This window comes from Xenopus tropicalis, chromosome 6 (assembly GCF_000004195.4).
Source record: "Xenopus tropicalis strain Nigerian chromosome 6, UCB_Xtro_10.0, whole genome shotgun sequence".
NCBI lineage: Eukaryota > Metazoa > Chordata > Amphibia > Anura > Pipidae > Xenopus > Xenopus tropicalis.
This window is the reverse complement of record NC_030682.2, coordinates 104996355-105013721: the sequence shown is the minus strand read 5'-3', so window position 1 is coordinate 105013721 and position 17367 is coordinate 104996355. Positions and strand designations below refer to the sequence as shown.

The following is a 17367-nucleotide window of genomic DNA, read 5'->3' as shown; positions in this document are numbered from 1 at the left end:
TGTGTAAAATCTCTTCATGTCACAGATTATAAAAAACTGGAAATTCACTTTTGAAATTTGCTAAACAAAATATTAATATTTCTCCACAAAGCAGCTAAGTATATAATGTATGTATATTTATATACACTTGGCATTCAGAACAAAACTGGATATATTAAAGTATATACTTTAATATATGCAGTTTTGTATATATATATATATATATGTATATACTTTAACATTTGCCATTTGTACCGAATGCTTCAGTATAGTATCTGCCATGCTTATATTAGTCTGTTTTTTTGTGTTTTGTTTGGTTAATGGGATACAGTAGCTATATTAATCCTTGCAAGGATGGTTATGCTGGAAGGTATGCCTTCTCCTCTGTCTGTACTTTAGCAAACAGAATCTACTTGCTGGCTTAGTCTAGACCTAATTATAGTATGTTTCTGTCCCTGGACAGAAAAGTTGGTATGGGAGTGAGAAGATTTAGTGATACTGTTTTAATGCTTTATATTATTATTTTTTTATATTTTTTGTACATTACTTATGATGCATCAGTTTTTTCACTAAATATCCTGTATAATGCCATGTAAAATGACTTATCCCAAGTGTAAAAAGCTGTATTTATAAAGGTGTATATATGATTTTACACCATCATTACTTTTATACAGTCATGGGACCTGTTATCCAGAATGCTTGGGACCTGGGGTCTTCCAAATAAGAGGTCTTTATGTAATTTGAATCTTCATACCTTATTAAGTCTACTAAAAATCATTTAAACATTAATTAAACCCAACAGGATTGTTTTGCCTCCAATAAAGATTAACTATATCTTAGTTGGGATTAGATACAAGGTACGGTTTTAATATTACAGAGAAAACGGAAATTATTTTTAGAAATTTGTATTATTTGACTGAAATAGAGTCGATAGGAGATGGCCTTACCATAATTTTGAGCTTTCTGAATAACTGTTCCACTTCTGACCTCAGGCAAAGTTAGTGTTAGAAATTTAGTAGGCAAATAAGTTTCAGCAGAAATTGCAGTGGCACAGGTGGAGATTAGTTGCCCACGATAAATCTTCGCTATTGGGGGCGACTAATCTCCTTTAAATGCCATCCCACCTGCAAGAATGTAAATCGCCGGTGGGATGGCATAAGTGTTGCTTCGGTTTCCTGAAGTCCTTGCGAGGCAACTTCGGGAAATAGAAGCCACGCATATGCCATCCCACCGGCGATTTACATGCTTGCCTGTGAGATGGCATTACGGGATGCCATTTATCGAGCAGCAGTTACCTTTTTATGACAGTTTTTGACACAGAGGTGGTGTTCAGACCCAGTTTGCTAAATACTGTGTGTGTGCATAAATATGTAAAATTTTGTATAAGCATTTATAATTACAGTAAGAAACAATATAGCTTTAATGAGAAAATACTATAGAGATGCAATACAGTTGTGAATATGGTGTTTTTTGTAGGGCTGGTAGAATACAGTTGTAAAGCTGTATATATTTATGTATGTATGTACTGCATGTATAACTTTATTTATAAAGCGCCACAAGGGTACGCAGCACTGTACAATCTTACAAAATACAAAATTACACACAGGGAGGACAAGTGTGTTAGCCAGCTCTTCTTGAATGGTCTGATGCTGACAGAGCGTAATGCAAATGCTTGTTTGTTGAGAGCAGATGAGGTTGTCACCCAATAACTGCACTCAAGAGGGTGCTTGGCATACAGACTTTTCCCTCAAGGGATTATATTTTCTTTTTTTGTGCCTTTTATGTTTCTATTTCTGACACTAGCCTTTAACCCTGCCTTTATGTATGTATACAAAGGCTCTCCATGGGACACTGGCTCTCTGAACATCCCACTGACACGCATATTTACTTGCAGATTTACTTGCAGCCAACCATGTATGCAAATACACAATATGTGAGTGTAGGGATTTGTTTTCTACAAATACCACTGACTGATACAAAAGTGTGGGTGTTGCTGAGACGTACAGAAGGCAGGGGGGTAAAGGTAGAATGCTAGACTTATGCTAGACGTAATGCTTAGTAGCTCATAGATTTTTATAGGTTATGTACTGTTTCTGTATAGGTTATGAGCAAAGGTCCCTACTTTGCCTGTGTTTTTAATAACTGTTCTCCCTGATAAATGATCCCATTGGTTCTGGGGCTGATGAGAGACCGAATTGCACAAAACAGCAGCCTTTCCTAATAAAAGACTCTGTTGGACATTTGTAATTGCTTTTTAATATTTCCACCAACTCAAGGAAAAAATATAAAAGTAGTTAACGGAAAGTAAATAAAAATGAAGGTGACCCTGTAACAAAATCCAGTGTAATTTATACACGTATGTGTTTTTTATGTTCATAAGTAATAGATCATTGCTCTGGATGCTGTTGGTCAATTGGCATTAAAGGGGTATTCTGAAATAATTTGCAATTGGTCTTCATGACTTCTTTTTTGTGGTGTTTGTATTATTTAGCTTTTTGTTCAGCAGTTTTCCAGTCTGGAATTCAGCATCTGACTGGGGTCCAATTTCACACCTCCCAACATTTGGAAAATGCAAAGAGGGACAAAAAGAAATGCAGTGTGTAGCGCAACCAAAATGTTTATGGTCATACCAATTTTGTTACCACACCCCCTGAACACTACTCCCAAAATTTGGCAGGTTATGTAAAGTTTAAACACATTTCTGGGGGTTTTGGGGTCTTGTTTTATGTGTAATTACAGTTAGGCTAATGAAGGTAAAATTGGCCTTTAGGGCCGAGGCACACAGGGAGATTAGTTGCGCCGAAACAAATCTCTCTCAAGGCAAGTTCGGCAAAACGTGGTGCCATGTATGCCATCCCACCGGCGATTTACATTATAGCCGGTGGAATGGCATTGTGGGGAGATTAGACGCCCGTGACAACGGAGGCATGATTAATCTCCCCGTGTACCCCTGCCCTTAAGGTGCAAATCTCAGTTCCTCCAAGTGCAGGTGTTGAGTATTCTAGGTTCTCTGCCAAAAGCCTACTTGTCTTATTAAGTTTGAGAAGCTTTGTATCTTTTTTGGCATTCAGCGCAGGAGATCAAAGGGAAATGAGGGACATTTCAATAAGAATCAGGGACTGCGGACTGAGGTGTTAAAATCAGGACTGTCCTGCAAAAATCGGGACAGTTGGGAGGTATGCAATATACCTTAGCAACCAGGCAGTGGTTTAATGAGAAACTGGAAGATGAATTGAAAGGGACAAAATAGATAAGTAATAAAAAGTAACAAGAACATTGTAGCCTCATGGAGACCATTTGAAAGCTGGAAAAGGCTGAAGAGGAACATTACATAATGTACCAAAAGTTAAAATATTAAAAGTTAACCAAAAATAGGTGATATACCCCTTTAACAGGGGTACTGACCTATATATATATATATATATACAGAAAAGAACAGAGCACACCCTAATAGTAATCAAATGCCCCAGGTGCTTGCAAAAACCATGTATATAGCAAGACAATGAGCCGCACACGCAGGGACTTTGTTAGAAAACAAAATTTTTTTTAATGAAAACGATCCAACGTTTCGAGCACCAACTGTGCTCTTCCTCAGGGACAAAGGGTTTGTCCCTGACGAAGAGCACAGTTGGTGCTCGAAACGTTGGATCGTTTTCATTAAAAAAAAATTTGTTTTCTAACAAAGTCCCTGCGTGTGCGGCTCATTGTCTTGCTATATATATATATATATGCTGATCAGTAATTGTGACCTTTCAGAGGTGATTAAAACATCTCTCCCTAGAGAGTAGTCCTGCAGTTGAGGGGCCAGTTTTGCTTCTTTCAAATTTTAAGGTTGCCCTTGTATCTTTCACAATCTTTCTAGGGAGCTGTATGCCGGGGGGGCACAGTGACTTGTAATACCATTGTTATTATCTGATATGTTGTGAACTTTGTATAATCTTTTAAAGCACTGCAGAACATGTTGGTGCTGTATAAATAAAGAATAATAATATACTTATTTATGAATCAGTGAGAGGACTAATCCAATGACATAAGCAAAGAACAGCAGCTCAAAATGTACCGGCTGATTGCTTTCATCTCTGCCAGCAGCATCCCATCAGAGCAACTGGAGAGTCAGATTGTTAAACTGATGCTAGATACTTGTCTCATTCTTGTTTCATTTGCTGTTCTTTTTATTAGGATGAACTCGATGAGCTGCGAGCTGAAATGGAGGAGATGCGTGACAGCTATCTAGAGGAAGATGTTTACCAGTTGCAGGAGCTCAGAAGGGAGCTGGACAGAGCCAATAAGAACTGCCGTATTTTGCAGTATCGCCTCAGGAAAGCAGAGCAAAAAAGCCTAAAAGTTGCACAGACAGGCCAAGTTGATGGCGAGCTTATCAGAAGCTTGGAGCAAGACTTAAAGGTCAGAAAATTATCCCAGTTTGAAATTACACCATTGAACTGTTGCTAAACTACAATTAGACGAAGGACTATAGGTTGGACATCCCTGATGTTTAAACTGAAAATATATATAGAAGAAGGCCCCTATGATTCCTGGAACTCAGGCCTACTCCTCCCTTCCTCTAAAAAAAACCAGCTTGCACTCAAAAACAAGACAACATTACAGTTTACAGTTCAACCAATATCTTACATTTATTGACCCAAATATACATTGCCTATGTGATTTTGTGCAGGGAAAGGGGTTGCTGGTGGGCCACAATATTGCTCCCATTGTGCACCCTCCCCTCCGCAGGGCCCTCTGTACCCCATCACCCACCCCTGTGTTCAAGGGGTCTGCTTTTTCAGTAGTTACGCAACTGGCCATAGCTTTTAAAGTCTTCACGCACTGTACTGTACTGTTGAGGTGCAGAAGGATGATGCCACATGGGGCTGATTCTCGGCCTGCGGGAAAATGCAGCCTGAGAATCAGCTCCTATGCTTCCTGCATCTGGAAACTTTGTGTCGGCCCAGATGCAGGCACATGTGGCAGATATTGACAAAGATATCGACACTTCTTTCAGCTTGTATTTGTTTCTTTCTTCTCTGCTTGGTATTTTATGATACTTGTAAGCTTCTGTTCTGGATATGTTTATGTGTTTACTATTTTTGCCCTTCTCTGAATGATTTTTTTCACACTTTGCCATCTGTTGATTACATTTACATGAGCCAATGACAGCCACACTGAAAAATGAACTGAAGCATAACATAAAGCAAATAACTTTCTAAGGTCTTTTTTTAACAAGCAAAAAGTCCAGTTTACTCTGAGCTGGGATTCATATGAATTCATACACACAGAGTTTCAGCTTGAACAATCTTTAGCCTTTTGTGCTATGACTTATCTTGTATAAACTTGAATACGGAAAAGAACAAAGTGTAACCCACCGGGTTCTGAAAAAACAAAGCACATCAGTATGAAAAATTTAGGCAAAAGAGACCTAAACAAGGCCTAAGTGGTTAATTAAAGCTGAACAAATTAGCATTTATTTCCACACATTCTCAGACAGAGATAAACAAAAACCTATTTTAAATTCATCGGAATGTTTCTAATTGATGAATATAAAGGGATTAATTTGGGAAATCTTTCTTTTGATTCCACATTCATTTTTACAGTTAATTAACAAACTCCTGTGAGTAATTATCACACATGAACACAATGTTCTGTCAGCATCAAGTAGCTACCATTGAATTATGATCTGAACTTTAGGAATAAAACAAAATTTCCAAGGCCATGCTAACTGTTTTCTACTTTCTAGTTTTCCACTCTGTAACCGGGTTTTATTCAACTCCATTTGGGTATCTTAGCAGGTGACACAATCAAAATATGCGTTTTAGCCTTCATAATATATATAAATGATTTTACACCCACTGTATTGCTGCTCCTAATACTCAAAGCAAACCATTTATATTATTTGGCTAAGCATGTCAAGTTAGGTTTATGTTGCACTATACAAAGGCTATGGTATTTAGTATCTCACCAGGAGAATGTACAGTAATTTAACTGTTAATGTCCAGTAAACAAGGGGGTATTGCAGCATCTGCTGACTGTAAAATTACCCCTTTTGTACAAATATCTCACAACTTACTACACCTGCACCCTGTTTTAACTTATTTTTAAACCTTGGGAATTTATTAGGCTGTACAAATTGTTGCCTAAGTAGTTTCTTCTGTATTTTCCTGCATTGCGTTCCTCTGCATTCCACCGCAGGGAAGCGCAGAAACAAATGCACCCTATTCTTTCTAATGCACACGTATTCACACAGGCGCATGTAAGCGGCAAACACAGAGAAATGCAACTCAGGGAAGCTCAGAAGCAACTGCTTGTGGGTATGAGCCCTAAAGGAAAGAATAATGAATGAAGGTCGAAATCAATAAAAGATTTGTACAGCTGTATTTTAAAGCTAGATGTTCTTCTTACTCCGTTAATCTTCCTTGAAGTCAGATCATTAAATAAGATTGTGTAATGAAATGTTGAAGTAGAATCCCACTAAGGAATCTATTGTCCTATGTTCATTTTAATACATACCTGATACTGTTAAATTGTTACTCATAAATCATGGTTCAGTAAGTAAAATGTTGCAACTGATTTAGATGGGGGGCATCTATGCCTTACCAATTTTGATTACTTCCATAAGATTTAAAGGCATTAATCAGTATTGGTGCTCCAGCCGAGTCCTGCACTGAAATTCATTTTCCAACAGATCAAACAGATTTTTCATATTTCATTTTAAAATCCAACATGGGGCTTGACAAATTCTTAGTTTCCCAGGTGCCCTCAGCCATGTGACTGATAAACTTCTGTCTCTCTTTACTGCTGAGCTGTGAGTGATATCACCCCCCTCCCTTTCAACCCCAGCAGCCTAATAGCAAAACAATGGAAAGGTAACAACTCCCTAACACCTTCATTGCTAAAAATGCTCCCATGCATATGAACTTAATAGTAAAATACCAAAATCCAGCAATGACTAAGGCAGTTGCATTGTGAAGTGCTGGCTCTTTCTAAAAGCTCAGGATCAGGCACAAAGACCTGAGATGGCTGCCGACACACCAATATTACAACTAAAAAAATTCATGTATTAGTTCATGAATAACATGAATTATTTTCAATGTACAGAGTGTAATTTAGTTATAAAAACTAGATCATTAAAAAATCATGACAGAATCTCTTTAAGGAACCCTGCAGTAGTCATTACAGTGCCCTATACAGTTGGACCTATGCAATTCAATGACCCACTAAAATGAAGCAGTGTATATTTTTCTCTTTGCCTGTTTACTAAAAGGTAGCCAAAGATGTTTCTGTCCGTCTGCACCATGAGCTGGAAAGTGTGGAGGAGAAACGAATCAAAACTGAAGATGAGAATGAAGAGCTGCGACAGCAAATCATTGAGATGGAAATAACCAGGCAAGCTCTGCACAATGAGTTGGACAGGACAAAAGAGGTGAGTAGCCCTTTTGCTGAGTTGAACCATATTATTACGTGTCTTTGCCATGAATATAACTGATCTGAAATTTAAAAAGGCAATTGGCGACTATATTTTTCAGGGTAAAATTCAGATAAATATATCTACCATGTACCATGTTATCTATGGGCATCTACAGGGAAATACACTTATTTATAAGTTGGGTTTATCTTCCATTCATTCCTTCTGTACAAGGATTGATATGGTGGTTGTGTATATTTTTGCAGAATTGCTTAGCCATGTATAAGATCCTATTCCTCCCACTGATTCCTGAGATCTGATCCTTCAGCCATGACAGTGTTGCACTTAGAATTACATGTTGTTATGTCATGGGATGCTTCCCTTTATATATGTGTAATCCACTTTTGCAACATGGAGATATTTCTTCCACACACTTTTGATATATATCTGGTAGATTTAGCATTCCTGTAACTTAAAGAGAATACACTGTTTCCAAATTGCAGCCATTAACAAGGTTTTAGTTTATAATTAAAAGTGAAGCATTGGTTTTTAAAGCCCCCCATTCATGGAGTGTCTGCCTTGAAATAGAAACATAGTTGCTTTCCTTAGTAGTGATCAGCAGATGTTCCTATTGTGACAGCCAATTCCAGTTTAAGGCATAACATGTAGTGACAGGTTCAGATATGCTTGCAGGTATAACCGAATATGTGTCTATTTTTATAAATATAATACTGTTCTCACATGTGCAGGTAGATATCCTTAAGGAGAAAATAATATGCGTCCCTTGTGTTGGAAACTAGATTTACAAGCAGAGGCATTTTGCTCCTGCATGGGCTCAGTATTTGCTTATACTATAGCTTAATATACTATAGCTTACTACATGATTAAATAAAAGGACCCATTCAAAAGGACCCAAAATAGGTTATAGCAAGGCAGTTTGCAGTGAGATGTTTTCATGATTTTTTGTACTTCTTTTATATATATATATATATATATATCTTTTTTTTTTACCTATACTTGTATTTACAGTCCCCTTTTATAATCTACAGTACATGACAATGTCACATTGTGAAATGCTCAGTGACTGTCTGTTGTGACCCAGCGTATGGTGAATGATGCATTGGGCCCCTTTGACATCAGCTGCGCAACAGCTGATTTTTAAAAGGCAAATTGCTTGGGGTGCAGAGAAAGGTGCAAAATACAAAAAAGGAAGTCACTCATGATTCAGTAGGTGCAAAAAAGTGCCTCCATGCAGGTTTATTGGAGTAATCAGTGAGAAGGATACAGACATTTCAGGAACCTCTCGTTCCCTTTTTCAATTTAGCATTCCCTGGGAGGAATTTAAATTAAAACCCGGAAGAGGGGAACAAACATGGATGCTCCGTGGGTCTATAATTCATGCTACCATAATTATGAAGCGAAAAAAGTTTTTTCCTTGATTCAACCCATTAGACTAGCATCACGCTTATAAATGCTCCACTGCTTCTCATCACTCTCAGGAAGGACCCAACTGTCTTAGCTAAATCTGCAAAGTTTTTTCAAAAAACTTTGCAGATTTAGTTTATAAGGAATTTAAAGCTGATACAAATTAAAACACAACAGCAGGTGTAAAAAAAATTTTTAATTGGCTGTCAGTATCACTTTAACATGTCTATAGCCGGAAGCCACGGCTTTTAGGAATACGCACTCCAAGTTAACTTTACTATGGAATTTATTTTTGATAGCACAACCGATTGTTTCTTTGTGCAGAGAAAGGTGTTAGCAACAATAAAGCTGCTTGCATCAGAGCTAAGACAGTTGGGTCCTTCCTCAGAGTGATGAGAAGCAGTGGAGCATTTATAAGCGTGATGCTAGTCTAATGGGTTGAATCAAGGAATCTCCTATGCAACATGTACCAGGTAGCTGCCACATAACTGGGACTGATTACAGTAATTTATTGGATAGGCACAGCCCTTCAGTAAGCAACAGGAAGGACCATACTAAAATAATGTTATACATCAGGTCTGACTGCCTGAGGGAATGAACATTGGCTCTGTTTTTCCTGCCTCAGGCAGTACTTAATGGATCTTTATAGAGGATCTGAAACATTAGGGTCTGAAAATATCTCTTTGCCAGAGACATGTAAAATATGTTTTATTTTGGATTAAGGAGCAGTTACAATTTACTACTTTAGGTGAATAAAGTGTCAAATGGCCTGCTAATAGGGTCTCTGAGACACACACAGACTGCAGAGGAGTACTTATTTGAGCTTCTGAATATTTATTCTCTGCATATTCATATTCAAATGTACTGAGATAAATGGTAAATGGTATCTCTAGCCTCTATAAAAAGAGAAATAAAATGTTCCATTAAAAGCTCCATCATTTAATCCAAAATTATATATATATATATATATATATATATATATATATATATATAAAAGTAAGTATGTCAAGAAGGACTGTCCAGTGCATGTGGCAAAAGCTGAGGGTTCAGCATTCTGCTAATGGTTGTGATATCTTGCTGTATGACACAGTAGCTACTACGTGCATCAGGGTCTGTGCATGAGAGAGGAAAAAATATAGGATTATCTGCTTTCTGCTCTGTTCGGAGCCAGTGATGCTTTGTGTGCAGTGACAGCTAGAAGGCAAAAGTCTTTAGTAAATGACAAGTGATATGGGTAAACAGAGGGCAAAAATTAAATGATATAATGAGACCTTGGGTGTATGGTTGTGCTTCATCCCTTCCAACTCCATTCAGTTGTGGCGTATTAAAAACCTTCCTAAGGGTGCAAAACACCTTGTGTTTAACAACGTTTAGAAATGTGCAGCAGCTCTCTATGGATTTACTTGCAAGGGTCGTTAGTGTTCTAATGAGACAGGGAGGAAGCAATGGGAGGGCCCGGCTAGCAGAATGGTAAATAATTAAACAACATAAAACAGGGCTGCAAATTTGGTCAGATTGATACTACCTACAGCTTAATTTTACTTTTCTTCTGATAATGGGTCTACCTAAAATACAAAGGTTAAGAGTGAGTGAGACCTTTGTAGCAAGTAGATACACAGACAGATAACTCAATTTTAAATACAAACCTGGAAAAAGGGGCTTATCTCTTCCTAATCTGCAGCTGCTTAAAGTTATTTTGCTTCAGCTTTCTATGAGGGTCATACTGTTGAATTTGCCAAGAAACTGTCCAGCCTTGTTGGGCTTCAGATACAATTGGGGCAACCCTGCTGGACTGCACAAAGCCCAGGGAGGATTAAATATAGGGACAGCAGCTGCAGGGGGATTTGTGGTGAATTGTATCAATGGTTTTGTTAGAAGAATGAATGGAGCAAGGCTGGCAAAAAGAGAAAGGGTGGGGGATGTTATATGTCAAGCCGTCCCACTGCACAGCTGACAGCCCTTCGCTATTAATAATGGAAACAGCCCGTCTCTTTGGCTTTAGGTGCTTCCTGGCGGCTTGGCTTTTATGCATTAGTCTAAGCACTTTCTCAATCCATTTACCAATTTACTCTAATCACTTGTGAGGTGCAGCACAGGTAAATGGACTGACTTCCTCTTGCACGACACAAAGCAGAACCATTTAATGTGAACGATGACAAAAACATTCCTAACAGTGTCTAAACTGCTGGTCTTTTAGGATTGCCTAATCCCTCAGGGATTTTTATTATAGCCCTGTTTATGCACCCACTTTTGTCCATTCATGTGGCATCTGTAATGAGTTGTACTGCACCTGTGCATTCATTAACACTTTCCTTTTCATAAGAAGTTCTCCTTAACGATTACAAAGCAATTAACTAGGGTAACAGAGATGATAGAAATGTGTGAATATATTACAATTCATTTTAAGAACCCAGATCTGTATATCTGTGTATGAGTAGTATTAATAAATGCATTTATGTTTTACTATGGGAAAATAGCAGTATTTTAACTCACTGAATTCAAGCTGAACAGGTGCAGTCCGATTCTGAAAACTAGCCATCAGACTGGAAAACAAATGTAATGAAAACATTGAGAGCAGAGACATAAAGTGAGTATAAAATAGCCTTTCACGCTTGGTTTACAATGAGTTTTTGCTAGACGGACACAAATGTTGTTTTCTAAGTTAGGATTCCAGTGCTGAACACTATGCACCCTCCCAGCTCTTCTTACTTGCCTGTACTGGACTCTGGTAGCTTCTATTTCATGGCTGCCACATGCAGCCATGATGCTTCCTTTAGGGATGGTGGAGACCCTGGAGACACTGTATAGTTTTGTTCCACACCCAAGCATGACATCCCAGCCAACAGCAGTCAGAGATGTAAAAGGATAACAAGGTCCAGGGCTTGAAGATTTGGGGAGCTGGGGAACAATTGTTTGGATTTAAAAAGTAACAACTGTGACCTTGATATTATCAAATGTATAAATGCAGTAGAGCCTTTAACAGAAGGCACAAAGTTACACGGTTTAGAAATGAAGACTTAAGTATTAATGGTAAAACCAATCCCAGCTGAAGCTGTAGATCTCCCAAAAATCCTCAAGAGCCAAAGGATAGAAGCAGTAGAGGGTTTGTAATAAAGTATAGTGTAGTATTTTTCTTATTAATGTGGATATTCTCTTGTGAATAGAAGTGTATGAATCCACAGTTATTATCTCCAAATGTGCTAGTGCAAAACATATATAGGGAAAAGTAGATACAGTAAAATCCCTCTTGCTGTATTGTAACACTTAGGTTGATCTACAACACTCAAATATAAATGAACAGCCAATGACCAAAGTGCCTCTTGCTGCACTCTGGTTGACCTGTAAAACACAGACCCCTTTTATATATATATACAGGTCCTTTTCAAAAAATTAGCATATTGTGATAAAGTTCATTATTTTCTGTAATGTACTGATAAACATTAGACTTTCATATATTTTAGATTCATTACACACAACTGAAGTAGTTCAAGCCTTTTCTTGTTTTAATATTGATGATTGTGGCATACAGCTCATGAAAACCCAAAATTCCTATCTCAAAAAATTAGCATATTTCATCCGCCCAATAAAAGAAAAGTGTTTTTAATACAAAAAAAGTCAACCTTCAAATAATTATGTTCAGTTATGCACTCAATACTTGGTCGGGAATCCTTTTGCAGAAATGACTGCTTCAATGTGGCGTGGCATGGAGGCAATCAGCCTGTGGCACTGCTCAGGTGTTATGGAGGCCCAGGGTGCTTCAATAGCGGCCTTAAGCTCATCCAGAGTGTTGGGTCTTGTGTCTCTCAACTTCCTCTTCACAATATCCCACAGATTCTCTATGGGGTTCAGGTCAGGAGAGTTGGCAGGCCAATTGAGCACAGTAATACCATGGTCAGTAAACCATTTACCAGTGGTTTTGGCACTGTGAGCAGGTGCCAGGTCATGCTGAAAAATGAAATCTTCATCTCCATAAAGCTTTTCAGCAGATGGAAGCATGAAGTGCTCCAAAATCTCCTGATAGCTAGCTGCATTGACCCTGCCCTTGATAAAACACAGTGGACCAACACCAGCAGCTGACATGGCACCCCAGACCATCACTGACTGTGGGTACTTGACACTGGACTTCAGGCATTTTGGCATTTCCCTCTCCCCAGTCTTCCTCCAGACTCTGGCACCTTGATTTCCGAATGACATACTTTGGACCACTGAGCAACAGTCCAGTGCTACTTCTCTGTAGCCCAGGTCAGGCGCTTCTGCCGCTGTTTCTGGTTCAAAAGTGGCTTGACCTGGGGAATGCAGCACCTGTAGCCCATTTCCTGCACGCGCCTGTACACGGTGGCTCTGAATGTTTCTACTCCAGACTCAGTCCACTGCTTCCGCAGGTCCCCCAAGGTCAGGAATCGGTCCTTCTCCACAATCTTCCTCAGGGCCCAGTCACCTCTTCTCGTTGTGCAGCGTTTTCTGCCACACTTTTTCCTTCCCACAGACTTCCCACTGAGGTGCCTTGATACAGCACTCTGGGAACAGCCTATTTGTTCAGAAATTTCTTTCTGTGTCTTACCCTCTTGCTTGAGGGTGTCAATGATGGCCTTCTGGACAGCAGTCAGGTCGGCAGTCTTACCCATGATTGCGGTTTTGAGTAATGAACCAGGCTGGGAGTTTTTAAAAGCCTCAGGAATCTTTTGCAGGTTTTTAGAGTTAATTTGTTGATTCAGATGATTAGGTTAATAGCTCGTTTAGAGAACCTTTTCATGATATGCTAATTTTTTGAGATAGGAATTTTGGGTTTTCATGAGCTGTATGCCACAATCATCAATATTAAAACAAGAAAAGGCTTGAACTACTTCAGTTGTGTGTAATGAATCTAAAATATATGAAAGTCTAATGTTTATCAGTACATTACAGAAAATAATGAACTTTATCACAATATGCTAATTTTTTGAAAAGGACCTGTATATATATATATATATATATATATATAAATATATATAAGTCCACACGACAGCACCACACTCCGAAAGTTGCTACAATGTAGCTGCCCCTGTGCACGGAATACCAAATAGATACCAAATCAAACACAACCTGCACCAAGGGTCTTGTGGTTCAAACAAATATTAGTGTATTATAATTGCATGTACAACCGACGTTTGGGACCTTTTTCAAAAGGGACCGAAACGTCGGTTGTATATGCAATTATAATACACTAATATTTGTTTGAACCACAAGACCCTTGGTGCTGGTTGTGTTTGATTTGGTATATATATATATATATATAGGCACAGGGAATATCGACATTAGACCAGAACTTCTGTTCCCTTAGATTTCATGCTGATATGGATTCATCTTTACTATGCTATAGGAAGCAGAAAGAGCACCTAATGTTGTAAACCTTACTTTAATATTGTATAAAAGCATAGATTGCACTTACAAAACTTAAAAACAGTTAAAGTACTCAGAAATCCCAAGGACAAAATGTCCTGAATTAGTATGGAGTACTGATGGCCAAGTTTATTTTCCCATGTGTCTCCAGTCTGTGGTGCTAGGAAGTGTGTTAGACCTGACACATTTCACCTCCTTAAAGTCCACCTTCTTATTCGAAATCAGAGGCTGTCCCAAATCAGTTGCGCCATTGCATACCCAGTGTGCATGCGCATGTTGGTAAAGCCATACTTTAGCCCTTGGTGCTGGAGGTTTTTATTTATTTATCTCATGTTAACTACATAGCACCAACACATTTGCACAGCACTTCAAAGGGATTATGCATCATTTACGTACATCAGTCCCTGCCACAGAGCTTACAATCTAAGGTCCCTATTGCATTCACAAAAACTATGTTCAACTTTATGTCAGAAGCCAATTAACCTACCTACCCTGTTTTCCCGAAAATAGGACATCCTCCGAAAGTAAGGCACCCCCCTGATTTTTCACCCCCTCGGAAAATAAGGCACCCCCCGAAAATAAGACACCCACCCAAACGATGGAATAAATGTGTACTGTATTCTTCTTCATGGAAAAATAAGACATCCCCTGAAAATAAGTCCTAGTGTATATTTTGGAGCTTAAAAAAATATAAGACAGTGTCTTATTTTCGGGGAAACACGGTATATGTTTTTGTGGTATGGGAAAAACCTATAAGATCATGCCACCCTAAAAAATACCACTTTAATTCTAGAAAATTTCATGTAATATGCCCCTCTACTATCAGCATGCAGATAGAACATTGCAAATGTAATTTAGAAGAACACTGCAAAGTTTAAGGAAAAAACTGTTCAGTTTGTTTTCCAACTACATATAAATGGAACAACTTGCAAATATACTGTGGCTGAAATATGAAGGTGGCACAGCTTTCCAAGCTACTGCACAGAGCTGCTACACGTTCAGTGTTTTTCTGTCACTAATTAGACACCAAACCAGATGGGCCACAGTTTAGTAACACGCCCGCATAACTGCTCAGGCAGGCCTCTAACTACTGCTTGCACTGAAATAAGATGATATTTTGATGGCTCTGGATGTTCCATGAAGTTAGTGTGGTGGAAAATATGAATTGCAGGCAGAATCTTTAAACACAAGGACAGTTCTCTAAAAAGAACTGGAAAACCAATACAAGTGACTCACACTGTAACCCTTCAGGAATAATACATTAGGATACATTGCTCTTTGGCAAAATGTTTTGATATATATATTATTAACATATATAGATAAGTGTAGAAGACATTTACCGCTAGGTTCTAGAGCCTCATGTGACCATTTATACTGGTGAGGCCATTCTTTCACACTGGGAGCTTTTGTCAATTGAGATTTACAGGGCATTGTTTTGTGTGCCAGGAATGAATTGTGTAGGATGTACAGTGGAATTCCGCATTGGTTCCCTGGCACAGGAAACCTCAGCAGCCATTCATGTATTGTATACTGACTGAATAGTCTCCCGAAAGCATTTGGAAGCTTTATATTAGTGAAGGCAATAATTTACAGTTATAGATAATGGCTGCTTTGGCCTAAATAGCTTTGCTAGAGTTCCATCTAATGTGATGGGTGTGACAGCCATGGTAATTCAGTACTTTGTAGATGACATCACTGTTACTGCCAACTGTTACTTGGTTTTTATAATGGGTTATTTTGTAAGTTTTTTCTTATGAACTCCAGCATAGTACCTCTGGCAAATTAACTCTTAATAATAATTAGCATCCACTACAGAGCCGAGTACTGTCAGCATTAAAGATACACAATATGGTAAAGTACAATAGCTTTATGCAACAATTCAAGTGAACTTATTTGTGCAGTTGTCACCTCAGTATATAGTCCATACTACATGATATTCCAGACCCATATATAGATATAGCTAAAGTTAATAGTTTTTGTTTTTCTTTTCTGATCAGAAACTGTGAGTAGTTAGTATATACTTTTCCTTATTTAATGAGGTGATATTGAAAGCAAGCATCTCTTGGTAAATATGGCTTAATAGGCCCTGTTTAGATTTGGAGACTTTTATTGCACTTTCATATCACTATACTTATTAAACTTTCTGCATGCAATCAATTTTTTCCTCACATGGCATAATTTTGTAGATTAAGTTGTTCATGCATATTCCTTTATTACTTTTCTTAATTAAAACAAAGTTGTATTGCTGCATGTTTTCCCGAGACCTTGCTTCTGGTCTGGACTGGGAATCAAAATAGGCACTGGCATATCAAGTACAAACAGCCCTCTACCAGCCCAATAAATGACTGTGTCATCTTACAACAGCCCGTTTGGCATTTACCAAAACCCACAGATTGCCATCCTGGGCCTATTTGCCTTTTTATCACCATTTAAGGGTAAGTTCTCCCAGATTGCCAAGAATGAATGTTCAGGGAATGCTTCCTGTTCATTGGTTGCTATAGGTTACCAAGTCTAGTGCAAACTTTGCAAAATTAAGTGCGTTGTAGAATACCCCCAGGCCAGTATGGTTTCAGTGTGCGTCAGACCCCTCCAGCGTGTTATTATGCCACTGGGCTATAGCACATATATCACTGGGGTGCTTTTCTGTACAAAAAGAAGTGTCACCCTTGTTTATATTGGGTGCTTTCAGGAGATACACCTAATATTATCTTTATATTTTTGTGACTTGAATCCCAAAAATGACAAATGTATTAATTCATCCCGCAGGTGCTTTGTGCTTTGCAGATAGTTCATGTGTTTAAGGGGGGTAAATGGGGGGTGGGATTATGGGATATGCATGAATAATTGTTAGCTACACCATTATTTTGTAAACCATATCACCTGAGCTAATCTTTTAAAATCAGGCCTAGATTGTTAACCAGTGTACCAGAAAATGGGCAGTGTGTTTAGACAGAAACATTTGTCCAGCATTTGAGAAAATAATATGTAATTTCCTACCACCACTTTCATTATGTCATTAGAAAGTGCATCCTTACTAATAAGCAGTGAACCTCACAGCTAAGGAACAATTTAAACAAATTACTTCTGTAACTTATCTGTTCACATAGGCTCTAAAATTCTTTTTTATAATAGAGAGAGTATATCTTTATTAAACCTACATTCATATTTTATTTTATGTGTTTGTT

At 38.2% G+C, this 17367-nt stretch overlaps 1 protein-coding gene across 6 annotated transcripts in view; it reads left to right on the top strand.

The window, feature by feature from the left end:
* mtcl1 (microtubule crosslinking factor 1) overlaps positions 1–17367 on the top strand; it is a 100604-nt gene that overhangs the window by 29810 nt on the left and 53427 nt on the right. For all 6 annotated transcript variants that reach the window (XM_031903673.1, XM_031903671.1, XM_031903670.1 and 3 more), the window contains exons 2-3: positions 4159–4383; positions 7238–7396. In XM_031903673.1, coding sequence (XP_031759533.1) covers positions 4159–4383; positions 7238–7396 — 384 coding nt within the window. The remainder of the gene's footprint in view (positions 1–4158; positions 4384–7237; positions 7397–17367) is intronic.